Source organism: Phocoena sinus, chromosome 13, assembly GCF_008692025.1.
Source record: "Phocoena sinus isolate mPhoSin1 chromosome 13, mPhoSin1.pri, whole genome shotgun sequence".
Classification (NCBI taxonomy): domain Eukaryota; kingdom Metazoa; phylum Chordata; class Mammalia; order Artiodactyla; family Phocoenidae; genus Phocoena; species Phocoena sinus.
In genome coordinates, this window is record NC_045775.1 from 60636299 (window position 1) to 60664111 (window position 27813).

The 27813-nt window shown below is 51.6% G+C and overlaps 1 protein-coding gene across 1 annotated transcript; it reads left to right on the forward strand.

Annotated features, from left to right (window-relative positions):
- ATP6V1B1 (ATPase H+ transporting V1 subunit B1) lies at positions 1 to 27797 on the forward strand. Its single transcript, XM_032653797.1, has 14 exons — positions 1 to 185; positions 6691 to 6746; positions 19508 to 19606; positions 19815 to 19908; positions 20501 to 20578; positions 21467 to 21606; positions 22548 to 22649; positions 23167 to 23264; positions 24248 to 24371; positions 24518 to 24668; positions 24908 to 24990; positions 25842 to 25946; positions 26140 to 26269; positions 26360 to 27797. Exons 1-14 carry the CDS (start codon positions 68 to 70, stop codon positions 26521 to 26523), a joined length of 1542 nt encoding a protein of 513 aa, XP_032509688.1. The 5' UTR covers positions 1 to 67; the 3' UTR covers positions 26524 to 27797.
- The last annotated feature ends 16 nt before the right edge of the window (positions 27798 to 27813 follow it).

The following is a 27813-nucleotide window of genomic DNA, read 5'->3' on the forward strand; positions in this document are numbered from 1 at the left end:
CTCCAGCTCCAGCTGGGCCAGAAGTATTGGAGGCTCAGGCACTCAGCTCCCAGCCCTCCACCTCACCATGGCCGCAAAGGTAGACAGTAGCCCCGGGGGGGTCCCCAGCAGTGGCTCCAACCTGGGTACCACCCGAGAGCACATGCAGGCCGTCACCCGAAACTACATCACCCACCCCCGTGTCAGTGAGTATGACCCCCAGTGGGTGAGGTCGGGCGGGCTGCTGGGTCTGCAGGTCCTCCTTAGCCTCAGGGAAAGCGAAGGACCCGAGACCTGGGGAGACCTAAGGGGCTTTCGGTCCTGCGGAGTGATGCGGGTAGGGGGATGGGGGTCCCCAGCCCAGGGTACCCCGGAAGAAAGGGCAGGGGAGTAGCTGCTGGAAACTTCCTGTCATCAGTGATCTTGCACTGAGACCCCAAGTCCACAGAGAGCTCCCAACTGCCCCCAAGAGTGTGTGTGTGTGTGTGCACTCGGGGTGTGTGCATGTGTACACCAGAATACTCCGTGTGAGGAGTTGTATAATCAAGTGTCCCTGGGGGATGTATGTGGCAACGCAGAGTACGTGTGCGTTCTCAGGATGGGGAACACCTGACACCGTGTGTGTCACGTCATGTGTGCATTCTGGGGGAGGGTGCCTGGGTGTGGAACCAGGGGCAGGCATGTGCCTGGGTGGGCGTGTGCCCCCACCTTCACTTGGGTGATGACATACGTGTGTGAATATGTATGTGACAGCGTGTGTGTGATCAGAAAGGAAATGTGTGAGACTGTGTGTGCGTGCTTGTACACTCAGGGTGGGGGTGTGTGTGCAAGCATGCGTGCTCACGGGGAGAACATGGATGAGTGTGTGGTCAGATGATGTCACATGTCTGTGTGAGCAGCTAGGAGAAGGGCACATGCCTGGCATCCGGGGGTAGGGGTGTGGGGACCATGGGCACTGGAGTGGACCCTTGCGGGCTTCCGAGGGGGCATCGGGGGCGTCTGTGGGTGTGGCTCGAGTGCCCGTCCTGCAGGGGTGGGCCGAGTCCGGGTGTCTGGGGCAGAAAACCCTGGACGTCCCCAGGACCAAAGTGAGCACCCCTGCTCCGGCCATATTTCTTTGTCCAAGGTCACATTCCCTGGTGTGGTGAATTGTTGAATTCTCAGACAGCCCCGTTCACTGGAGTAAACCGGCCTGGCCGGCACCAGCTAAGCAGAGCCAGAGGCTCCCAAGAGGGTGTGTATGGGGAGAAGCTGGCCTAGCACGGCCACCCCTCCCTCTGCAGCCAGCCAGCCCCACCGGGGCAGGGGGAGTGTCTGGAGAGGCAGCTGAGAGCTGCGTGTCGGCGGGGCCACACCACGGAGAGCAAAGCAGGAGCAGAACGGCCAGGCCCAGGGCTCGGGGGGAGCAGCGCCTCGGCTGGGTGGGCCACCACCTGAGGCCCGAGGCAGGCACCGCGGGGTGCGGAACACTCCAGCTAAGGAAAAACTGACAGCGAGTGGGGTCGGATTTATCAAGAAGGCCCCGCGGGCCCGGGGAGGACCAAGGTCCAGATCTTCCCCGACTGCAAAGCCGGGGTCACCAAGGCCCAGAAATATGCAGTGACTGTGCCCCCCCGGGGTCCAGAGCCCGGGCCCGGAGACCTGAGTAGAGTCGGCTGACCTTTGTCCAGGCCACCCCCGCAGGCTCCTCCCCCGTCTTCCCCTCCCCCTGTGAGAACGGCAGAGCCGCCTGGGTGCTGAGTGGGGGGTGGGGTCTGAGGTCTGGACCTACAGCTCGGCTTTCCTCTTCCCTGGAATGTGCCCTCCCAGGGTGCAGCCTTACCCGGGATCCCCTCCCAGCCGGCCTCTTATTTATAGTCCACAAGCCCTGGCACTAGGGCCAAGGCCCAGGAGGTTTGACCCCGGCTGGAAGCAGGAACAGCAGTGTCCCCCCCGCCCCCGTTGGCACCATGCGGCCCCCAGCCAGGCAACTGTGTTCACACCCAACAGCCCACCCAGAGTCACGGGTGAGCGCGAGGTGAGCCCCTCGCCCAGTGCCGCGTTAAAGGTGTTGCTGTGAAGACAGGCAGCTCCTGTGCTTTTCGCTGCACACCGGCGTCCTGTCCTCACAGGTCCACGCAGGGGCCGGCCGGCACCCCCCCGCCCGAGGGAGGCTGGACTCCTCAGCGTGCATCTGCACCTGCAGCTTTCTCCAACACCTCCCTTCCTCCTCGGGGGCCTGGGCAGGTGGACTCCAGTGCCCCTCTGTGCCCTCCTGCCCCACCAGGGGACTCAGCACTTCCAGGCAGAACTTTGTGTAGAGGCAGAAGGAGCCTAGGAGGAGAGCTGGGGGACCAGAGGGCCAGGGGACGGGGCAGCTGACTCCCAGCCCCAGAGCTCGCTTGGCCATGCGCATGGGTCCAGGGGAAGACTTCCTGGAGGAGGAGGTGGACTAAACAGGCCAGAGGCATTAAAGGTGATTTCTCTGCAGTGGCTGAGGGAGGGAATAGGGCAGAAAGGGGGGTGGGTAGAATCAGGATGGGGAGGAACCCCAGCAGTATCCACCCTGGGAAGGAAGGGACCCCTCTGCCTTCCTCAGAGCTGGAGTTGTGCTCCACGGAGAGGAGGCGGCAGGAGCTCTAGCTGGTTGTGTGGGGCAGAAGGGGTGGGGTGAGGGGTCGGGGCGCCCCGCAGGAGCAGAGGTTAGGACGGACGGGCTGGCAGTCTGGCTGGAGGGCTGGAGCCCGGTACGATGGCCCAGGGCCCCGAGTGCCAAACCACTGGCTGCCTTGGTTTCCTCAACAGAAAGGCAAGGGAGGTTACACGGAGAGAGTTCCACCGTCAGGGTCTTGGGCCGATTCTAAGAACCCTCCACCCCTGCCCTCCCTCCCCTAATCCCTCCAGCGGGGATCTGGGAGGAGGTGCAGGGCCTGATCCGCTCCGCCCCGCCCCCCGGCCTCACGCATGGACGCCCGCCTCTGCTGGCTCCCAGGACGCTGCAGGTGTGTGTGGCTGAGCCGGCCCTAATTAGCGGAGCCCCGCTGAGCCTTTGCCGGGGAAGGCGGTGGGGAGGTGGGAGCAGAAGGGGCCCGCAGCCCGAAGAGCAACCCGAAGTGTCAGCTAGGACAATGGAGAGGGGGTGGGCAGAGCAGCTGGAGGGAGTGTCTGCAACGTGTCCGTGCAGGGGTCTTCTCGTCCAGCCCTTGCCTCCAGCACCACCTCCAGGGTCAGGGACGTGCCCTGGGCTGGGGTAGGGCCCTAGGCCTCGAGTGCCACAGGCTACTGTCCTGACTTGTGGTGGGCCCTAGGAGAAATCCGCCGACTTCCTGGGCCTCAGTTTGCCACTCCACGCGACAGACACCATCAGAGTTGGTGGGTGCAGACAAAAGACCTGGCTTCTGGTCAAGGACCACCTTGGCTGTGTCCAAACCAGACAGCCTCTAAGAAAAGATACTGTCTAGTCCTACAGAGGAGACACCCTGGTCTGAAGGGACGACACGATCTGTCTCCAGTTCCGGACAAGCTGGAGGGCAGGGCACCCACTTGGGTGGCAGCTGTGGGACTTCAGAGGGGAAAGGGCCCAGTGAGCTGCCGTAGTCAGTCAAGGGCGAGACCTTGGACAAAGGAAGGCAATAGCCAGACACTGAACCGAAATGGCCACGTAAGTGGATTATCTGCGATGAAAGGTCCAGGCTATGGAGCGATGTATTCACCCAGCAACTAGAGCCCAGAACCACCGAGTCCTCGGGAATCCTGGGAAGGCAGCTTACGGATGAGGCTGGTGTGATGAGATGGGGACTTAGAGACCTCACGCTGCATAGAATTGAGAAGTGCTGAGCACCCAGCTCTGCTGCAGACCAGCCCCTCCTTGGGAGCTGGAGTGGCCCCCCCACCTCCAGATCGCTCCCCTCTTTGTGCCTGTGACCTTCACTGCGCCTCCCCTTGGCAGGTAGAGTTGTTGGTACTTTAGAGTTGTCTTGGTATTTTCTCCACAGGGCCAGTAAGATGCCAGCTCTTCCCCAGGGCTATTGAAAACGCGGGTCTCCCCGTCCCGTGCTCCTTCCCCTGTTCTCACAATCCTCCACCCTCCCTCTGCTGGGCTCCCTGGCTCCTCTCTACTTCACACAGTCCTAGTAACCCAGAGGGTTTGATCAAAATGCCCCCTGGGCAGGAAGGGCTGTTTGGTGATTTTCTTGGTGGGCAGGTGGATGCCCTGGCCTCTGCCCTAACCCTCCAGAGGCTGGGGTCTTCCTGTGCCTACAACCCCTTTAGCCTGTGTATTTGCTTTATCATCCCTTCCATTCTACCTTCACAGGGGTGGCAGGAGCCAGAGTAGGCGACAGGTTCCTCATTTGGTCTGGGGATGGGAAGGTGTGTGTGTATATGTAGGGGGAACTCATAGGTCCTGATGTGGGATATACGGGAATGGGCTGGTGGGACAAAGTGACACCTTCCATAATTCACCCAACAAATATTTACTGAGTGTCCATCATAGGCCCACACTCTTCTAAGAGGTGGAATCCAGCAGTGAACACTTTTCCCCAAAGGCCCCCAGTTCTTTCTCTGGGCCCCTGGGCCTCCTTATCTCTGCCAGATGTGCCCTTTGCCCAGCTGTCTGGGTGCTGCCTGGATGACTCCACTTGACCTTGGAGCCTCAGCTCAAATGGCCCTTCCTGCAAAGCGCCTCCTCCATGAGCTCCAAGCCTGGTGTTCAAGCCCGTTCCCGCCCACCCTGCTCTTTCCCTTCAGACCAGTTGGCAATTGTTTTATCTTTATCCCCTTTTAAACTGTAGGCTCCATCTTTCATCTGCCTCCTTTATTTGCCTAGCCCAGTATTGTGAAGGCATCCGAGAGGCAGGCTTGAAGATAGGACGGGAGGAGGGAGGAGGGAAGCAGAGCTTGGAGGGCAGGAGTGAGATGTCAAGAACCAGGTCCCAGCCTTGAGGTCTCAGCATCCAAAGGTAAGGAAATAGGCTGAGGAGTAGCCGGGTGGGGGGGGGGGGGAGGGGAGGGGAGGGGCGGGGCCTCCAGGAACCTGCAGGAGAGAGTACATCCAGGCCCTGGTCCCTTCCAGGGGCAAAGCCAGACTGGAAGGTGAGGTGTGGGTGGCAGGTGGAGAGGGCAGTGGAGCCGGGCTGTTATCGTCGCTGGACAAGGATTGGGGTGGAGGGTGTGATTTTAAGATGGAAAATACCAGAACTTGCTTGATGAGAAGGCCACAGAGAGAAGGAACGCTGGCGGGTCACCCTAGTGCTCAGCCTTCTCTAGGGCCTGGTTCCCAGTGCCGGGGAGGGGCTGGCTTAGATGGAAGATGGGACACCACCTCCGTGGGAAAAGGACAAGAGAGTGGCTCAGGTGCACGTGGGGGCTGGTAGCTTGAGGGCAGGAAGGAGAGGGGAGTGCCCCAGCTCTGGGCCCAAGTCTGAGAAGAACTTAGCTTTCTTGAGTTTTCCTAATAGTCCTTAAGTTTGGGAGAACATAGAAAACATCTGTGCAAGGATCACCTTGCCCAGTCGGTCTTCCTAGACTAAGTCCCCAGGAAAGGAACTTCGATCTGACAAAAATAAGGGGTTGACCACTGAGACCCGCTTAGCTTTGCCTGGCGGGAGCAGCTGGGCAGCAGGCCTGCTAAAGCCATGAAGGCAGGTGGGAGCCCATGTGGTGTGATAGGAAGCACGAGGGGGGCCCTGCCCCTGCTCTGCCACAGGGCTCTGTGTCCCTGGGTGGACTTTCCACTCCTCTGAGCCCCATTCTCCTGGCCTGTTGAGAGGAGGGCTGCACCGCTCTCCTGTCGGAGGCCCTTCCAGCCTGGGAGTGACCCAGCGACCTCACAGTCACCCCTGACCATCCTGCCCTGCCAGGTCCCTTCACCCCAGTTGTCCCAATGGCACTTCAAAAGGACCCTGGAGAAGGGCTACCATGTCCCGGGGTCATGGGTGATGGAAGGACCCAGGGCCCCTCAGCTAGTGCCTCACAGAACCAAAGTAAGCTTCCTGTCTGCCAGTCTGTGCTTCTCCTACTGGGGTCCCCAGCACTGGAGCTGGGAAGTATTTCCTGATGTCTAACCCAATCCCTCCCTGTAAGCCGAGCTCACATCCCCATCTGTGGCTCTCTCCAGCCATCAGGACTGGGGCAATCTGCTTCATCCTCCTTCTTTGTGGCTCTGCTCTCTCCCCGCTCCCACAGGCGCCCAGTGAGCCCGGCCTCGTGGCAGCGCAGGGCCCTGGCTGACTTTTCTCACTGATGCCTGCACCCCCAACACACACACGAGTGCCCAGTCAGTGTGGGGTGATGGAGAGAAGTGTGGCCCTGCTGAGGTGCAGGGAGGGCAGCTCTCATCACATCTCTAGCTTTTGGAAAATGCTGTGGGTCAGAGAGGAGGGAGTAGTGGGTAAGTGGGGGCCGAGGCCAGACGGGAAGTAGCCTCAGAGATGAGAAAGGCCTCTGATGGCTGGGGGTGTGGGAGGGAAGGACTCGAGGGGCCTCTGCCCTTGCCCTGGCCCTCCCCCAGCCTCCTGCAGGTGTCCAAGGCAGCGGGGGCCCTGCGGGCAGGGGCATGACCCTTACAGCAATGGTGGCTGGCCCTGTCACAGCTAATGACCCTGACGGCCCAGGCTCCAGAGAGGGGAGGGGGTGGTGCTTAGAGGGAGGGAAGGTGGAGGATGCTTATGCGTGTGTGTCTGTCTCTCCGGGTGTCGGTGTGAGACCCTCACCCCCCCACCCCTCCCCCAGCCTACAGGACCGTGTGCAGCGTCAATGGGCCCCTGGTGGTGCTGGACCAGGTCAAGGTAAGACTTCTGTCTCTTCCCAGGCACCACGGCCAAATCCCAGTACTCCCGGCCCCTGTACTGATCTCTTCTAAATTGCCCTGCCCCTTGGTGGCCCCCATGCTCCAGATCCCCAGACACCCACCTCCACATTTTCCCTCCCTGGCCACCCGAGGTTTTCTCTTCCTGCCTTTTCTGTGGGCCCCGCTGTGGGCCTTAAGAGACCTGCTCCTACCAGCAATGAACAGGGGCATTGCAGCTATCGTGCCTCTTTCTTCATCAGTAGAATGGCTGTCTTTCATGGGTCTTCTTTTTTTTTTTTTTTTTTTTTTGCGGTACGCGGGCCTCTCACTGTTGTGGCCTCTCCCGTTGTGGAGCACAGGCCCCGAACGCGCAGGCTCAGCGGCCATGGCTCACGGGCCCAGCCGCTCCACGGCATGTGGGATCTTCCTGGACCGGGGCGCGAACCCCTGTCCTCTGCATCGGCAGGCGGACTCTCAACCACTGCGCCACCAGGGGAGCCCTCACGGGTCTTCTTTTAAAAGGAAGAGGAGGAGGCGGCAGGCAGATGGATACCAGCTGACTCTCCAGAGCTTGAGGCTTTCAAAGGTCTTTGGACTGTCTCAGCCTGGGAGCCAGCAGCTTGAGCTTGAGGGAAGTGAGGCGGGCCTCACGGAGGAGGTGGTATGCGGGCAACTTGGTGTCCTCAGGGAACCGTAGGACCATGGCAGACACTGGCAGTATTCTGAGTCCCGGGGTTGGGGATTCTCGAGGCGTAAAGAGCTCTGCAAAGCTACCCGATCACTCTGCTTCCCCCCCAACCAGTTCCGCCCCTGTCTCCCACCCCACGCCACCCAACCCCAAACTGGAAATCTGGGTGCCACATTGACTCCTCCCTTCCTGGCCCGTGTTCTGTCGGCAATCTCCCACCCACCACACCCTTATCATGGCCATGGCCTCAGGGGCCCCAGCCTAGCGCCCTCCCATCCTCTACCCTGCAGCCATAGGAACCCTGACCCCTTCCCTCTGCTGCTCCAACCTCCCCATGGCTTCACCTTACAGGCCCTCTGTCCTTTAAGGGTCCTGCATACCTCTCCACATCTCATCACCCTCCCTTCCCCACTTAGAAACCCACACTGTCTCTGTGTGAAGCTGACATGTGATGTCTCTGGGCCTTTGCGCATACTCTGCCTTCTCCACTGCCTGTCCCCCTGGTCCCTTCTTCTGACTCACCTTCTCCTGGAAGCGGTGAGCCTGTCCCTGCTCTCAGCTTTGTGTACTGTCTTGCTGGCAGCATCCATCGAGGCATTTGGTCACCACCTGGCCACATGTCTACTCCCTGCCCCTCTCCGCCCACCACAATGTGCCCTCCTATTGGACTTGGATGGTGTTTGTAAATCCCAAGCTCCCAGAGCCCCACGGTGTACTTTTACTGAACACCTAGCCCATCATGGGGGCTCAGTTTGTTCAAAGGAAGGGTGAGTGAATGAATGAATGAATAAGAGCATGAATAAGTATGGGCCTGTCAAAATCTGAGCCAACTATATTAAAGAGATCAGACTCACTCATTTCTGGAAAACAGATTCCAAGCTCATGGAGACATCACAGTTGGGCCCATTAGTGTCAGGGACACCCTGGGAAGAAGTGTGGCGGAGTTGGTCTGCACGTGCGCGCTGGAACCAGACCCGTGTGATTCAGACTTCTTGAACTTTAATCCCAGATCCATCCCACCCTTTCTATCAACTACCCGTCAATTCTAGATCAGCAGCATCAGCACCACCTGGGAACCTGTTAGAACTACAGATTCCCGGGCTCTACCCCAGGCTGACAGAATCAGAAACTCTGAGGGCCCACAAGTTTGTGTTCACAGCCCTCCAGGTGATCTGAGAACCATCCGTCTAGGATTGTAAATCCTGGTTTCCTCAGCCATTAAAAGACAATAGGAGACTTCCTTGGTCATCCAGTGGTTAAGACTCTGCATTTCCACTGCAGGGGGCATGGGTTTGATCCCTGGTTGGGGAACTAAGATCCCGTATGCCCTGCAGCAAGGCCAAAAAAAAAGACAATAGGACTGTTGTGAGGATCAAATCCGATAAATGTATTGTTATTATTCCTCCTTGAGAACAGCTAGCAGAGCCCTGCCTGGAATGCGGAAATGCTAATATACCTCATTAAATAAACAGCTGGTGAATCTCCTGCCCCTTTGCCCACCTCTGCCACACTCCCTGTCAGTCTACATAGGACTCTGTATGGAGAGTCAGTACCTATGCAGACATGCATTTTCCAGCTGTAAGGTGGGGCATAGATTCCCAGGCTATGGTTCTGTGATTACTGGACACATCGGTAACTCAAGTAGAACAGAGTAACTGGGTGAGGGAGACACCCAGAAAATCCTGGGCTTGCAGAGGGAGGGAAAGGAATCAGAAGTTGACAGTCTCGTAAGTGCAGGAGATGGAGAAGGCACCTTTATGCACCCCTCTCCACTGTCCCACACGCCTTGTTCTAGAGTTGCTTGGGCAAAAGTGCCACAATTCTGTCTCTGTAGCGCCACCTTCTGTGTGAATTGAATCACACAGGCAATAACGCTTTCTGCTTCCATCCTTCTCAAATGGAAAAATATTGGGGGGAAGAATTTTGCATAGATCCAAAGTTCTTAGACAGGTAATCAGGGCCTTGAAATTGTATGAAAACCTCTTAAGGTAGCAGCCTGGGTTGAGGCCCAATAATGTGCATTCCTGACAAGCTCCCGGTGGCTAATGCTGCCGGAGGGCCGGGTCACCCTTGGAACCGCTGTTCTAGACGATCTCCGCCTGCTATATTCTGTGATTCAAACTGGCCCTTGTTTGAGATTCACATTACCCACCAGACTAGGTTCCAAATGTCTGTGGCTGCTCCCAAACTCATCAGGGAAAAAGCTTTCAAAAGTGTGTGCAGGACTTCCCTGGTGGCGCAGTGGTTGAGAGTCCGCCTGCCGATGCAGGGGACACGGGTTCGTGCCCCGGTCCGGGAAGATCCCTCATGCCACGGAGCGGCTAAGCCCGTGAGCTATGGCCGCTGAGCCTGAGCGTCCAGAGCCTGTGCTCCGCAACGGGAGAGGCCACAACAGTGAGAGGCCCGCAAACCAAAAAAAAAAGTGTGTGCGTCAGCTCCAAAAACAATTTCCAAAGAGGAGTTCCCAAACTGCCCTGGGCGTTGTCATGGGGGGAAGCCTTGGAGGCAGCACGCCCTGTCCAAGTCCTGCCAGGCTTGCTAAGAACTTCCCAGGCTCCTGAGTGGATGCGACAGCACCCCTGTGCCTGACCCCTGGCTGGTTGGGAACTCGGTTGAATCTCCAGCAGAGGAGGTGGGCTGCACTGAATCATCCACACACTCCCTGCAATTCTCTTAGTTTTGCAGGGAGAGCTGAGAGAATCACGTCTGCGGCTGGGAAACGGGGTATAAATAAAAGCTCACTGCTGCACATTGGAATTCTCCCGCTGCACACCCCCCCTCCCCCCCAAACAAATAACGGGCATTCTCTTCCTAAGGATTCCAGATAACACCCTCCATGCTTGGGCTCCATGGTTCTGAGGGTTCTTCCTCCTATCTGGCTGTAACCTCTCTGCTGCTTAAAGTTCCCTTTCTGTGATGTTTCATCTTTCAGGGACACACAGTGTGCCACCTCTTCTCCCCTCTCCATCACCCGCACAAACCCACATACCAACGATCGCTTTTTTTTTTAAGGTAATAGAGAATTTTAAAAAAATATTTATTTTGAATGTGCCGGGTCTTAGTTGCGTCATGCGGGATCTTTAGTTGCGGCATGCATGTGGGATCTAGTTCCCAGAGCGTGGAGTCTTACCCACTGGACCACCAGGGAAGTTCCCAAAGGATCGATTTTTATCAGCCTGCTGCCTGTTTTTCATTGGGCCCACTGCCTAATTGCTTTGGGGCCCGCTCAGGCTGGTGTTCTGTCGAGCATTTTTCCTCCTGAGGTTAGCAGCCCACCATCTGCGCCCCAGACAATGAGGCCAGTGGCCATTTCAGAGAGAGAGAGACACAGGCCCACAGAGACCGGAAGAGGGGTTGGAGCCAGGACTTGTATTTAACTTGTTTCCCGGGGCCTCGCAGTCCTTGCTCTTGGGCTCCCTCTTGTGCTTATGAAGCCAAAAGCTGTCCGGCATCAGCCCCTCCGTGGACCTCAGCACTCCTCTTGGGGCGAGCCCCCTCCCCCAGTGACCCCATTCCGCGGGGCCTGACGGTGGTTTGGGAGGAAAGAAGATCGCCTTCCTGCCATCCCCAAGCCAGAGCTTCTCTCAGTGACTGTCAGAGCTGGGAATCCTCCTGTCTCAGGTTCAACTTCCGGTCGCAGGGAGCCCTGGGGGGAGGACCTCACACCGCTTAGGGGAATTGAGCCATCCACCCCTCTTCCCTGGCCCTGAAGGTCACTGGTATGTGGACAGCAGGGGATATAATGATAGTCGTGAGGGTGACAACGACGTCACTGTACTTGAACATGTTCCCCTACTCCCCCCGCCCTTTTTTTTTTTTGGCCGCACTGCGCTGCTTTGCCGGATCTTAGTTCCCCGCCTGGCATGCAACCCCGGCCCCCTGCAGAGAGAGCGCGGAGTCTTAACCCCTGGACCGCCAGGGAATTCCCCCCCCCATTTTTTTTTTTTTTTACATTTTAATTCCACGCACACACAAAACATGCTTTTTGTAACTAGTGAAATAAAATACACAAAGTTAACTATTTGCCCCTAACCTCTTTATTCCCACCCTCGTGTGATAACCAATGTAAAGATCCTGCTTATACGGGCAAATAAGCAAGTTAGATGTTTACGTTGGTGTTAGTCTCTTAAAATGTATCGAGTATTTCCTCCATGTCAGTAGATACACATTTTGCTCATTCTTTTTGATAGCGACTATGGTTTGGACATACTGTGGTACGGATGTACCGTGATGTCTTCCATTTTTGATAGACAATCAGCATGTTTCCAGGTTTTGCTATTACAAATAGCATAGCGATATATATCCTTTTTATACTGGTGCCCTTATTGCTACAGGATAGATTCCCCCAAAATGGAATTACTGGTTCAAAGTTTATATATATTTTAAAATAGATATTGACAATTCGGAGCAAAATTGCTTGCCCAGCAAGGTTGTGGTAATTCATATTCCAACCAGCCATGCATGAGAGGACCCACTTCCCAGCATCCTTGCCAGCACTGAATATGTGCTCTCCAGTAATTTTGCCTAATGGTTAAGACTAGTCCTATCTTGCTTTTATTTGCATTTCTCTGATGACTAGCGGAGCTGAGTATCTTTTTATCAGTTGAGGTCGCACTTCCTCCTCTGTGACCGTTTCCTACACATTGAGTTGTACGTTTTGCTTTATTGTTCACCTTTGTTTATGGTATCTTTGCCATACAGAAATTTCAAATATTTATATTATCAAAGATTTCTATTCTTTTGTTTATGGCTTCTGGATTTCTTATCTTGCTTAAAGATGTCTCTCTTATCCAGCTTTTAACTGGATTGTTCCATAGAAAAAGGAAAGAAGAAAAGCTTCTGGTATTTTGTTTTAGTTTTATATTTAAATTTTTATATGCCTGGAATGCGTTTGTGTTTATGATAGGGATAGATACCCAGTGTATTAGCACCATTTGTACAATAAATTCTTTTTCCCTATGAACTTATATGCCACATTTGTTCTCTAATAGTCTCCTAACATCTGGGATCTGTTTCTGGACTCTAGCCTTCCAACATCTCCGTTCATCTGCCTCATGCCAACACTGACCACTTGACCTCAGTAGCTTTAGAGCACGTTTCAATATCTGACAAGGCAACTCCTCCACCCCTGATCTTTTCCATACTGTTTTTGGATATTCTCAGACATTTACATGAATTTTAAGATCATTTTATCAAGTTCCAGGAGAAGCAATCCATTGGGAAAACATTGAATTTATATATTTTTGAAAAGGATTTATATTTTTGTGATAGTAAGTCATTGTGTCTTGGAAAGCACTAGTGCTCTCCATTTGTTCAGGGCTTGTTTTCTGTCCTTCAGTAAGAGTTTATTATTTTCTTGTACCTTTCTTGTTAAATTTATTTCCAGATATTTTATGGGTTTTGACCCTCTTGTGGATGAAATATTTTTCTCCATTTCCTCTTCCGTTGATTGCTGGAATAGAAAAAAATAGCGATTGTTTTTCTTTCATTTTTTGCATAAATTTTGTTTAATGATACGTTTTAATATTCTGTGATTCTTTTGGGGGGAACACTTTTCTTAATTGAAGTATAGTTGATTTACAATATGTTAGTTTCAGGTGTACAGCAAAGTGAATCAGTTTTATATATATATATTTTAAATGAGAAGCTTTTTTTTCTTTCAATAAATTTATTTTTTGCTGCATTGGGTCTTCGTTGCTGCACGCAGGCTTTCTCTAGTTGCGGTAAGCGGGGGCTACTCTTTGTTGTGGTGCGCGGTCTTCTCATTGCGGTGGCTTCTCTTGTTGTGGAGCACAGGCTCTAGGCGCACGGGCCTCAGTAGCTGTGGCACGTGGGCTCAGTAGTTGTGGCTCATGGGCTCTAGAGTGCAGGCTCAGTAGTTGTGGCGCACAGGCTTAGTTGCTCTGCGGCATGTGGGATCTTCCTGGACCAAGGCTCGAATCAGTGTCCCCTGCACTGGCAGGTGGATTCTTAACCGCTGCGCCACCAGGGAAGCCCTATATATATATTTTTTCAGATTATGAGATAAATTAGGAGTGTGGGATTAACAGGTACAAACTACTTAAATAAAATAGATAAGCAACAAAGATTTACTCTATAACACAGGGAACTATACTCAATATCTTATAATAACACAATGGAAAATAATCTGAGATTGATTTTTATATATTTATCTTGTATACAGCCAAATTCTCTTATTAATCCTGGATGGGGTTGTTTTTGTTTTTAACTAGATCCTCTTAGAGTTTTTTAGATATACAATATCATCTGCAAATAAAGGGAATCGTGTCTCTTTTTCCACTGGCATACTTTAATTTGACTTTTTATTGAAACAATTTCAAATTTATAAAAAGTTGCAAAAATAAAAATAGTACAAGGGGGCTTCCCTGGTGGCACAGTGGTTGAAAGTCCGCCTGCCGATGCAGGGGACTTGCGTTCGTGCCCCGGTCCGGGAAGATCCCACATGCCTCAGAGCGGCTGGGCCCGTGAGCCATGGCCGCTGAGCCTGCGCGTCCGGAGCCTGTGCTCCGCAACGGGAGAGGCTGCGACAGTGAGAGGCCCGTGTACCGCAAAAAAAAAAAAAAAAAAAAAAAACAAAAAACATAGTACAAGGAATATCCATCTACCCATTTGTTCTATCACTGCTCTGAGTGTATATGCGTGTGTGTGTGTGTGTGTGTGTGTGCTTAATTTTTTTTTTTTTTAGATATTTTGAGAGTAAGTTATGCCCAAAACTCTAGTGTGTATTTCCGAAGAATAAGGATATTCTCCTACACAACCACAGTAGTTATCAACTTTAGAAATTTACATTGATACTTTAATCTACAATCTATATTCCAATTTATAAGCTGACCTAATAAAGTCTTTTATAGCATTTTTCTCCCTCCAGTATAGGATCCAGTCTAGGGCCTGGTATCACATTTAATCATCATGTCTGTTTAGCCTCCTATAACCTGGAATATTTCCACAGCCTTTCTTTTTTTTTTTTTTTTTTGATAACTTTATTTATTTTATAAAATGGGTCTTCATTGGGTCTTCGTTGCGGTGAGTGGGGGCTACTCTTTGTTGCGGTGCACGGGCTTCTCATTGTGGTGGCTCCTCTGGTTGTGGAGCACAGGCTCTAGGTGCACAGCCTCAGTAGCTGTGGTTCACGGACTCTAGAGCGCAGGCTCAGTAGTTGTGGTGCATCGGCTCTAGAGCACAGGCTCAGTAGTTGTGGTGCACGGGCTTAGTTTCTCCTCAGCAAGTGGGATCTTCCCGGACCAGGGCTCGAACCCGAGTCCCCTGCATTGGCAGGTGGATTCTCAACCACTGCACCACCGGGGAAGCCCTCTACAGCCTTTCTTTAACATTTCTGAAGAATACGGTCTTCCCTCACTATCTTTTTTAAAAATAGAACATTCTCTATTTATGTTTATTGGTATACTTCTCAATTTCTTTTTTTGGTCTTATTGTATAAACCAAAAATTCCAAAACAACATTATGTAACAATGGTGATACAGGCATCTCTCTCTGTGCATTACTGATTTTATTGGAAATGAAAATAGGCTTAGCATTTTACTATTTAGAAGGATGTTGATGTTGGTTTTGGTAAATAGTCTAGTATTCAAGGAGTTACCTTCCATTCCTGTTTCACATAGAATTGCATTACAAACAGCTGCCGAGTTATATCAAAAGCCTTTTGATTTCTATTTGCATAATCCTGTGGGGTTTTTCTTTTAGGTTCACAAACTCCCTATTATTATAAATGATGTTGTGAAATGTTGACTCCGGTTCAGAATTTCCCAGAGGTTGATTGATCTAAACTTATATGCTTGGAATAAACCCTATTCGGTCATACGTGTTTATTTATTTAATACATTGTTTGATTTGACTGGCCAGTAGTTTATTTATAATTTCTGCATCTATATTTATAAGAGAAATTAGTCTATAGTTTTTTGGGGGTACTATATTAGATTTGGGGTTTGGGAGTTTTCCATTTTATAGTTTTGTTTTCTTCTAATCTCTGTTTTCTCTTCATCTTATTACTTTGGTTAGTTCCTCCAGTACAATGCTGAATGGAATGCTGATAGCAGGCGGTGTTGTTTTGCTCCTAAATTTAAAGAGACTGTTTTATACTTTATACCACTGAGTATATTTTCTGTAGGTTTTCTGAGGCTACTTTTTGGGGTTAAAGAATTTCCCTTTTATTCTGTTTTCAAACAATAGTTTTGTTCTTTGTTTTCAATCATAGTGTTTTTCTAAACTTTTTGTAAAACTTGTTGAGATAACATGTTTTTTAATCCTTTAATTCATTAATAAGATAAATTTATTAGTAGATTTTCTAATGTTAGACTAACCTTGAATCCCTGGAATAACCCCAACTTGGTCTTTTGTGTGTATGTGTTTATCTTCATTTTTTGTTTTTTAAATTTTTTCTTTTATTGCTTGGTTTGTTTGTAACTTGTGGTCTTTTTTGGTACATTGCTGGATTTAGTTTGCTAATATTTGCTTAGTGTTTTTGCATCTATGTTCCTGATTGAGATTGCCTATAGATTTCCCATTATTATCTTATTTTGATATTATCTTATTATCTTATTATCAAGATTATTCTTGCCTCATAAAATTAATTAAGACTGGAGTTTTTCTTCCAGTCTTTTGAAGAGCTTAAGTAGGTTTCAAATTATTTGTTCCTTGATTGTTAGAACTCACTAATTATCTGGGACTGGTGTTTTCTTCCTGGAAAGATTTTAAGTTATTTATCCAATATCTTGAAGATTATAGGACTATCCTGGCTTTCTATTGTGTTTTTAATTGGATTTGGTTTGATTTGTATTTTTCAAGAAATTTATTCATCTAAGTTCTAAAATATATTGCATAAAGTTATTCATAATTTTTAAATTATTTTTAATATTATTCGTAGAGCTAGCTTTGACTTTTTTTATTCCAACAATTATTTACTCATGTCTTTTAGTCAGTGATGCCAGAGATTTGTCTATTTTATTAGTCTTTTCAAAGAACCAGTTTGGCTTTGTTGATCGTCTCTATTGTATATTTGTTTCTATTTTAACGATCTCTGCCCTTTTATTATTTCTTTTATTTTATTTGGAATTTTAATGCTGTTCTATTTTCTAACTTTTCATGTTGCATACATTTAAACTACCTCTACATTTTTTCTTTTCTAATATAAGCATTTAAAGCTTTAAATGCATCACATGTGTGTTGAAAAATAGTTTCTCATTATTGTTTAGTGCTAAATGTTTTCTAATCTGATTATAAGTTTTTCTATATTTATTTTGGGCTTCATTGGGTCTTCGTTGCTGTGCGCGGGCTTTCTCTAGTCGCGGCAAGCGGGAGCTACTCTTCTTTGTGGCACGTGGGCTTCTCACTGCAGTGGCTTCTCTTGTTGCGGAGCACAAGCTCTAGGCACGCGGGCTTCAGTAGTTGTGGCATGCGGGCTCAGTAGTTGTGGCACATGGTCTTAGTTGCTCCACGGCATGTGGGATCTTCCCAGACCAGGGCTCGAACCCATGTCCCCTGCATTGGCAGGCAGATTCTTAACCACTGCACCACTAGGGAAGTCCCACTTTTTCTATATTTAGAACATTTCAAAATTTCCAAATGTATGAAGTTTTTCTAACTATCCTTTTGTTATTGATTTCTAACTTACTTTGATTATGATCAGAAAACACTGATGTGTTCGAAGTGATATCCTTTTCATTATTTTCTGTTTCTTCTGTGATTTTAGTTTTGATTTCTTCTAATGTCCAAGGAGTAACTTAGAGGAGTACTTTAATTTCCCAGAATATTAGAAACATGGCAGGGAGAGATGCAGTCTTTTTTACATGTATTCTTATTGGATTAAGATTATGACTTACCCCTGAAGTGAATCAAGGAGGCCAGGTGGATGGGCAGCAAGGTGAGGGAGCCTGGGCGATGCCATGCATTCTCTCCAGGACCTCCCCTGGGAAGAAGGTGCAGGTGGAGGGCTTAGCTCTCCTGGTGCTGACCAGAGCTGAGGACCAGTGTCAGCTGGGAGCGTCTGCTCTCCCAGCCCAGCTTCTTTGTCTTGGCTCATAGCCTCATCTAGAACTTGGTTCCTGAAGCACACACTGACAGCGGAGCTCGGGGATTCCCTTGGGGCAGACATCCACCTACCCACTTGCTGCCTGGGGTCCTGAAGGGACAGCCTGATTGGTTTTTAAAATTGAGTTATAATGTGTATACTATAAACTTCACTCTTTTCAAGTGTATAGTTCAGTGGGTTTTAGTCTATACACAGAGTTGTGGAACCATCACCACTACTTGATTCCAGAACATTTCCATCACCTCAGAAAGAAACCCTGAACCTGTTAGTTGTCACCACCAATCCTCCCTCCTCCAGTCCCCAGCAACCACTAACCTTTTTGTTTTATGGATTTGACCAGTCTGGACATTTCATATCAATGGAATTATATACTGTGTGGCCTGTTGTTTCTGGCTTCTCTCACTTAGCATGATGTTTTCAAGGTTCATCCATGTTGTAGTATGGATCAGTACTTCATCCCTTTTTTTTTAAAATTTATTTATTTTTGGCTGTGTTGTACGCGGGCTTTCTCTAGTCACGGCAAGTGGGGGCTACTCTTCCTTGCGGTGCGCAGGCTTCTCATTTCTCACTGCGGTGGCTTCTCTTGTTGTGGAGCATGGGCTCTAGGCGCACAGGCTGCAGTAGTTGTGGTACGCGGGCTCAGTAGTTGTGGCGCACGGGCTTAGTTGCTCCGTGGCATCTGGAATCTTCCCGGACCAGGGCTCAAAGCCGTGTCCCCTGCATTGGCAGGCGAATTCTTAACCACTGCGCCACCAGGGAAGTCCCCTTCATCCCTTTTTAAAGCTGGCATATTCCACTGCCTGGATATCCCACCTTTTGTCTATCCATTTGTCAGTTTGTGGACATTTGGGTTATTTTCACTTTTTGCCTATTATGAATAATGCTGCTATGAGCCTTCATATGCAAGTTCTTATGTGGACATGTGTTTCTCTTTCTCTTGGGTGTACACCTGGGAGTGGAATTGCTGGATCATATTGTAACTCTATATTTAACCTTTTGAGAAACCACCAGACTATTTTCCAAAGTGACCACACAATTTTACATTCACACCATCAGTGTCTGAACGTTCCAGTTTCTCCACAACCTTAACACTTGTTATTATCTGTCTTTTTTAATACGGCCATATTAATGAGTGTGAAGTGCTGTCTCATTTTGTGATTTTGCGTTTCTTTAGTGACTAATTAGTTGATCATTTATGTGCTTATTGGGCGCATGTATATCTTCTTTGGAGAAATGTTTATTTAGATCCTTTGCCATTTATAAAATAGGGTATTTGTCTTTTTATTGTTGAGTTGTAAGATTTCTTTATATATTCCAGATGTTGGCCAGATGCTTTCTACATTGATAAGAATGAATACTTCACTTGATCTTAGCCAAAAGCAAAGTGATTGCCTGATTCGTTTTTTTCCTGAAGCCTGTGAGGACTACATGTGAATTGATCCCAGCCCCATGGCTAGGGAAAGATTGCCACTGGTAGATGGGGCCATCTGGGAGCTGAGGAGAGAACTTTGCCAGTGTGTTCACCATTAGTCCACAGGGGCAGAAACAATGGTGCTGTCAGGAGACCTAAACAGCCATAACAGCTACTACATTTTATTGAGCTGTTATAAGGTCCTGGCACCAGCTAATGACTTTCCATATATTTCCTCCCCACAGCAGCCTTACGAAATAGGTGTTAGTATTATTCCCATTTTAAAGATGAGGAAAGTAAGGCTCAGAGACATTAAGTAACTTCCACAAGGTCACACAGCTTCTAAGTGTCAGAGCTTCAATTCTAACCCTGGTCTTCCAACTCTGAAGACGGTGCTCCTACCCACCCAGGTATACTGCCTCCCAAACAGAATTTAAGCTTTCCACTTACCAGTCTCTGAAGTTCATTTCCAGGAGTATCTGGGCACAAGATGGGAGAAAGGAGCTTGAGAATGGGTCAAGGAAGTCTGGGGAGGAGACAGGGACTTCACCTCTGGTCTCACTGACACTCTGGGGTGCTCTCCCCTCCTGCCAGTTTGCCCAGTATGCTGAGATCGTCAACTTCACCCTCCCCAATGGGACTCAGAGGAACGGGCAAGTGCTTGAGGTGGCTGGGACCAAGGCAATTGTTCAGGTAAGTGGTGTCAATAAGATGTTGGTGGTTGAATAAATGAATGAATCCACAAAGTTTCCACACTATCTTATAAACTCCAAAGGCAGAAAATGTTCTATTTCCCCTGAGAGAGCTTTGCCCGGAGCTGGACACAAAGGGAGCTTAGAATGGGAGGCCCCGTTCTCCGCAGCAAACCACTTATTAGACTAACTAACCTCTTACCCTGTAGGTGTTTGAAGGGACCTCTGGGATCGATGCCCAGAAGACCACCTGTGAATTCACAGGGGACATCCTACGGACTCCAGTGTCGGAGGACATGCTGGGTGAGGGGTAGGGATGGGTAGGGTGAGGGCATCCCTCTGTCCCACCAGCCCAGCTGCCCTGACCAAGTGCTTACCTAGCAGACCGCACTGTCATTGCCTCTTTACCTAGTCTGCCTCCCCTGGGAGCCCTTTAAGGTCAGAGGTTGTGCCTTGTCTTTGACCCCCAACCCCAGCTCAGGGCCTGACATACAGCAGGTGCTCAATACATGAGGAAGGCAGCTTCAGTAAATTAGAGGCAGAGGAGGTAGCCGTCTATTTGGGGTCAAGCTGGAACGAACTGCACATCCCCTAATTTTCTCCCAAGATCTGCCATACCTGGCCCTCTCCTGTTTCCAGCCCTAAAACTCCCCATTAGAGTCGTTGTCCTGGGCCAAGGCCTTGCCTGTAAAGGTTTCCAGGAGAGGAGGAAAGACCCGCAAGGAGGCAGTCGCTGTAGCCAGTTTCCTGGGGGTAACCAAGGGCTGAGGGGAGGGGGACATGGGGCAATTGGGACGCGAGGGCTGGGTGAGAGCTGGTGGTGTGCAGGGTGAGTGGCAGTGAGAGACCCAGGGCTGTTCCTGAGCACCACTCAACCCCTCTCACCCACTTCCAGGTCGGGTTTTCAATGGCTCTGGCAAACCCATTGACAAGGGGCCAGTGGTCATGGCAGAGGACTTCCTGGATATCAATGGTAAGTGACCGGAGGCTCGGGACAGCTCTCGGGACCCAGCCCCCAACTACCTTTCCCCCCCAGTCACTGCCTCTGTCACCTCGCCCTTGGAAATTCTGCCCCAGATAAAGACCAGGGCCATTGCCCAGGGCTCACCCCCAGGACTGGTCATACTAACAGGCAGGTCAGGTGAGATACAAGAGGAGCAAAGGCCCCTGTGTCTGGGGCCAGCTGCATTTCATGTCCCATTCCTATAAAATGCTATCATCATTGTGCAAAGTTCCCCAGGTGCCCAAGACCCTCACTCTCCTGCCTTCTGGGATCCACCTGTCTGCCACTTCTAATGTGCCTGGGTGGCACCGTCCAAGGGAGCACTGGACTGTGGCTATTGAAATACAGACTAATTCAAATGAAATAAAAGTTGATTTCAAAACCACATGGCGAGACTTCCCTGGTGGCGCAGTGGTTAAGAACCCGCCTGCCAATGCAGGGGACACGGGTTCGAGCCCTTGTCTGGGAAGATCCCACATGCCGCGGAGCATCTAAGCCCATGTGCCACATCTACTGAGCCTGCGCTCTAGGGCCCGTGAGCCACAACTACTGAAGCCCGCGCGCCTAGAGCCCGTGCTCCGCGACAAGAGAAGCCACTGCAAAGAGAAGCCCGCTCTCAGCAAGGAAGACCCAACACAGCCAAAAATAAAATAAATTAATTTTTTAAAAAACCCCTCATTTTGCATGCTCAATAGCCACACGTGGCCAGGGCTACGTTTTGGGCAGCGCAGTTAGAGCACAGTTCCATCATGGAAGAAAATTCTTTTAAACAGTGCTGCCCTGGAGTCTGGGACAGGGGTGGGGGAGGGCGGGCAAGACCTGAACGCTTGAGCAGGGTCCATGGTCACCGTCTCCCAGGCCAGCCCATCAACCCCCACAACCGCATCTACCCGGAGGAGATGATTCAGACGGGCATCTCGCCCATCGACGTCATGAACAGCATTGCCCGTGGCCAGAAGATCCCCATCTTCTCAGCAGCTGGGCTCCCCCACAATGAGGTGAGGACTTCGAGGGGCCTGTGGGCACGACCAAGGGGAAGGGATGGAGCAGAGGCCGGGGCTGGTGGGCCAGCGAGGGGGGCCTCCTGTGCCGAGCAGGCTGGGGTCTCCGGCAGCTGTCTCCTGGCAGCTCAGGGACTCAGGGCCCCCAGACAGATCTCCAAGCCTCCATCCTGAGTGAGTGGGGCTCGCACTGGCTCATGAGAGAGCCCACGGGTAGCCCCAGTGTTGAGTGTCCTGCGCAGCTGGGCCCACGGCTCTACCACTGGTCCTTGCAATGGTCTTTACTTGCCTGCGCTGAGCGAACCCCACCTCGGGCCAGCCCCACGGCCGTCTGAAGCCTCCCTGTGCAGGTTTCCTGCCCTACCCCCTCTACCCAGAGTGGACAGCCCATTTCTTCCCAGAGCGGCTGGTGTGACAAGGTTTGTAGATGATCCCCCGCCCGACCACCCCCACTCCTCTACTCCTGGATGCGCCCCGGCTCCCCCTCAAAATGCTCAGAGGGATTAGACGGCAGAAGTGTCCCTGCCTTCCCCCTACACACACGCTCATCCTGGATCTGGACATGACGACTGGAAACTCCACACGCTGCAGGCCTGGGGCAAACCCCAGAGATACCCCTAGCAGGCTGCGGGGCAGAGGGGACTCTGAAGGGCCAAGTTGCCCCTAACCCGTGGTAGGCAGTTGCTCTCTGGAACTGTTTTTCCACGCTGCTCCTCATGACAGGCACCCTGGGTCCTCAGATGCCACAGAATAAGGCAGCCCTCCCCTGAGAGCGGCTGTAGGACCCAGGGCAGCTCTTCTTCCTTGCTGACCTTGGGTCCCTCCCGCCGAAGGCCTTGGCGGCAGGATGGGCTAGGAGTTACCCTGTCCGTGCTCCTCAGTGGTGCTCAGAGGGCTGACTCGAGCTCCGGTTCTGCTGTCCTTCCTCCCATCCCCAGATCGCCGCCCAGATCTGCCGCCAGGCTGGGCTGGTGAAGAAATCCAAGGCCGTGCTGGACTACCACGATGACAACTTTGCCATCGTCTTTGCAGCCATGGGGGTAAGAGGGGCTGGGCCGATTGGCAAGTTCTGGAAGCTATGGGCAGGCAGGCTTGGCCCCTGGCACACCCAGTTTTATGGGGGAAGCATTATCCTCCTTCTTGAGAAGCCGTCAAAGTCGGAGTCTGTCTGGTGAGAGAGGCGAGAGCATGACTGGAGGAGCGGGCAGTGTGTGCCCCACAGAAGCTCAGAGGCCACGGCAGCTATAAGATGAGCCCAGGACAGCTGGGCTCCCGGGGGCCCTTAGAGGGCCCAAGGCAGGGACGGGGAGTTTAGCAGGGAAGCAGCGGGTAGGGTAAGGGGCAGGGGTGGCACTGAGCAGAGCTGAGCCTGAAGTCTGAACCTCTCTCTGGGGCTCTGATGAGACCCTATCCCGGACTGGTCAGCAAACCCAGCCCCTGCCCTCTCAAGCCCCAGGTTCACCCCAGTGACCGTTAGCAGGTCAGTCAATAGGCATTACTGAGAAGAGAGGGAAGGAGCCTGGTCCCCGCCTCCAGCCCTCCCTGCTGTGTGTCCAGGTGAACATGGAGACAGCCAGGTTCTTCAAGTCCGACTTCGAGCAGAACGGTACCATGGGCAATGTCTGCCTCTTCCTGAACTTGGCCAACGACCCCACGTGAGCCATCCCCTGGCACCCATACTGCCCTTAGGCAGCAGGCCCTGTCCCCTTCCAAGACCCAGAGTACCAGGTCTCAGGCATCCCAGAACTACAGCCATGGGCCAGAGCTGGGAGAACAACCCCTCATTGTGGAGATGGGGACACCAAGGCTGGGGAAGAGGTAGGGACAGCACACGGAGAGACAGGGAGCTGGGCCACAGCCCGCCTGCCACCTGTCACCCCTCTGCCCTGCCCACAACCTGCATCCAGCCACCATCTCAAGTCAGGACCCCTCATCCGAGACTCACTTCCACAAAGTCACCACTAAAGAGATATTTCCCTAAACCATTTGCTTAGAAAAACTGCTATTTTAAAAGTTGAGAAAATGTGAGTTTAAATTTGTAGGTTAGGTGATGAAAAAAGAACCTAAAAAACTGTCCTGGGAACTGAAGGTACTCAGAAGGAACTCAAACCAGGTAGCAGAGTTCAGGAGGCCCAGATGACGTCACCAGAGAAAAGCTCCACAGGCACAGAGCCCGGGGACTGAGAGTGCCTGGACTGCCCCCAGTGGAAGGGGCTGCCGGGGCAGGCCAGCCTCTGACCCATGCCCAGCAAGGAATAGTGAGGGGAACAGTAAGGAAAGGACCCCGAGGACACAGAGTGTGTGAGTGCTCCAGATGACCCAAGCTCGGGTGTCCTGGGGGACGAGGGACACTGTCATCGTCATCAGTCACTCCTGGCCCTGCCTGTCCCTCTCTCACCCAGCTCCCTGCCTGTCCCCGCCTCTGTCCTCATTCCTACCTTGAATAGCAGGACGTGACTGAGGGCCCACTCCCAGGAACCATGGCCTGGATCTGGGGGCTGGGGCCTGGGGCTCATCTTACCCAGTCCTCTGCTGCTGTTCACTGTACCAGCTTCCCAGTTCACCACCCACTCAGCACGGGCTAAATGGAGCACAGGCCTGGGCCTCGAGGCTCTCTAAACGTTGGCCATACCTGCAGGATCGAGCGGATCATCACCCCACGCCTGGCACTGACCACGGCTGAATTCCTTGCCTACCAGTGTGAGAAGCACGTGCTGGTCATACTGACGGACATGAGTTCCTACGCAGAGGCCTTGCGGGAGGTGAGGTGGCTGTAGTCACTGTGCCCAGAGCTGGCCCACGCAGGCCTGTCCCCACCCCTTTCCTCATGGTCACTGGGACCCCACTCCCCTTCCTTTGTGTCAGCCTCTTGCCCCCTTTCTTACCCCAAGGCCCACGAACATTGCAGGTCTCAGCTGCCAGAGAGGAGGTCCCCGGGCGCCGAGGCTTCCCCGGGTACATGTACACAGACCTGGCCACCATCTACGAGCGGGCAGGCCGTGTGGAGGGCCGGGGCGGGTCCATCACTCAGGTCCCCATCCTCACCATGCCCAATGACGGTGAGCCGCCTCCCTGCCCACTACCCTCTGCAACCCTCCTGCCCTCCCATCCTACCCAGACACCTAAAGGGCCCATGCTTCGTTATATAGGTGTGCAGTAGCCCTGTTCCTCCATCAGGGTAGACACTGTCCCTTCCTTGCCTCCCCCGATCACCCACTCCCATGAGGGAATAGAACCTACATGGCCCTGAGTAGGTGGAGACCTGGATCTACACTGACACCAGTGCCTTTCCTTGCAGACATCACCCACCCGATTCCAGACCTGACGGGCTTCATCACAGAGGGACAGATCTATGTGGACAGACAGCTTCATAACAGACAGGTACTGTCCCCTCCTTACCCACTTCCTGCTCTCTCCACCATCTCCAAGTACGCTGACTAATAACCAATGTCCCACCACCCCCTGTACTTCATCTCCCTGTGAATGAGGAGGGGCCAGACAAGGCTAACCCCTAACAGGAGATAATCCCCAGGAAGGAAGACTGTTTGGTTCCCAGACAGAAGACAAGTCTGGGTGGAATCCAGCCTACCTGGATGTGGGACCTTGAGAAAATCATTTCATCTCTCTGATCCTAGATTTCCTCATCTATAAAATGGGAATGATAATATATGTCACACAATTGCATTGTGGAGAATAAAATAAAATAAGTTGGCCCACAGAAAGCATCTAGCAGATCGTAGATACAAAATAAATATCACTTCTCTTTCCTTTCTAGTAATTTGCTTTGGTGAGCAAAAACAATCGGTAACTGACACAAGTAGGTGGTGAATAACGTACCAAAGGGTTAGAAAATGTGTCTGTCCCATCTTAGGCCACCCCCTTACTCTTTCCTCTTTGTTTGGCAGTTTTTCTTTGCAACTATGAACTATTAAGGTTCTACCTGGCTTTTGTCCAAATAATCAGAAGTTTTGAAAGAGCGAGACTTTCATGAATTAATATCATGGCATCTTCCCCCTCCACTCTCCTGTCTAGGTGCGCACATGTAGGCACCTTTATACCCAAGCCCTAGAATTTGTGGGCGATAGAGGGCGGGGTGTGACCAGCTGACCTCTCTGTGGGATGAATAACGACCAGTCTGCTGAGAACCACAAGGGGAGGGAAGACAAGTAGAGGTGGGAAAGAAGGGAAAGTTTGGACCCTGCCTTCTGACACGCATTCTTCGCCCCGCCCAGATCTACCCCCCCATCAACGTCCTCCCTTCCCTCTCGCGGCTGATGAAGTCCGCCATTGGGGAGGGCATGACGAGAAAGGACCATGGAGATGTCTCCAACCAGCTGGTAAGGAGAGAGCCCAAGGGCTGGTGGGGAAGTTTCAGAAGCTGGAGATTGGAGCCCTAGCTGGACCACGAACTTTTCTCCTGGAAGAAAAAAATTCCTCCCCTTTTGGGGGTCCCCGCACAGTCACATGGGGGAACACGGGGCTCCTGCGGTAAGCCTGCCGTGACCGCTGACCCCCTCCCCGCTTCACCAGTATGCCTGCTACGCCGTCGGGAAGGACGTGCAGGCCATGAAGGCAGTGGTGGGGGAGGAGGCGCTCCTTTCCGAGGACCTGCTCTACCTGGAATTCCTGCAGAAATTTGAGAAGAACTTCATCAACCAGGGTGAGGCGCGTTGGGGGCGTTCAGGCAGCAACCCCCTTGGTCCGACACCCACACGCGCACACACCCTTAACACTCCTGCTCTGTCCCTAGGTCCCTACGAGAAACGCTCGGTGTTCGAGTCTTTGGACCTGGGGTGGAAGCTGTTGCGCATCTTCCCCAAGGAGATGCTGAAGCGCATCCCGCAGAACATTATCGATGAATTCTACTCCCGCGAGGGGGCGCCGCCGGACCCCGAGCCCGACACGGCGCTTTAGCCCCGCGGGAAGCCTGGCCCCGGAGCCAGGTCCTGGCACCGCTCTCGCCGCCCGATCTACACACCCCGCCCTATCGTCTTGGTCCGCACACCTTAACCCATCGCTCCGTGCCCACCCTCAGTCCCCTACAGGTTATGGGGGGGCTCCTACGCTCCAGTCCTCTCCCTGGATTCCCCGACATGGGAAACAGAAGGTGGTTAAGCCTATATTCTCTGTCTTGTTCTGATAGGAGCATTTGTATTTTAAAAGTACCACTGCCCTCTTCCAAGAATTTATCTCATGTAAATACAAGATTGGCAAAACACTGATAATTGTTGGAGCTGCGGGGGTACATGAAGTTCACTAAACTATTCTCTCCACCTTAAAAACAAAAAAGGCTACATTAGTGTCTTAACAGGTGACAACAGAATTCTTCTTAGGGAGATATTTATCTTTGTTAAAAACTATCTTGATAAATTTCTTGGGTGGAATGTGAGCTCATGGGCCATAGAAAGGACAATCTCAAGGCCACAAAAGACGTGTCTGATTCTAAACAGCTCTGCCTAAGAGATGCTAGGAAGGAATTTGGTTTGCTCCAGATGGGGAGGGGAGTTGCTGGGAAGATGGCCTGAGGAACAGTGGGGGCAGTGTGCAAAGGCTGAGGAAAGGCCCCCCAGTTAAGAAATGGGCGAAGAGCTTCCTAAAAACCAGGATACCTGATGTTCCTTTGAAAGCTGCCTGCTCTTCTGTAATGCCATCCCTTCCCGTCTCCTCTGCCCCACCTACGATGAAGTCATGGATGCTTCCTAAGAGGTAGGGCAGGTTGGGAAGATAGAACTTCAGCAAAAGGCTGAGTTCCATTTCTGGGTCAATGTGTTATGGAACCAGGCCAGAATTCTTGGATCAAGAGCTGACACCAAAGGAGGACTTGAGAACAAAATTCCCATCCCCAAGACAATTTACAGCCATTTTAGGGAAAGCTTTTGGGTGTCCACAGGACATAGGGTTGTTTTGACTTAATAACAGCTTTATTGAGATGTGATTCACGTACCATACAGTTCACCTACTTATAATCGTACAATTCAACAACTTTTAGTATATTCACAGATTTGTGCAATCATCACCACAATCAATTTTAGAACATTTTCATTACCTTAAAAAGAAATGCTGTACCCCAAGTTATCACTTCTCAAACCACACTTCTGCCCCCTCCCCAGCCCGAGACAATCATTAATCTTTCTATCTCTGTAGCTTTGCCTACGCTGGTCAACTCATATAAATGGAATCATACAACATGTGGTCTTTTGTGTC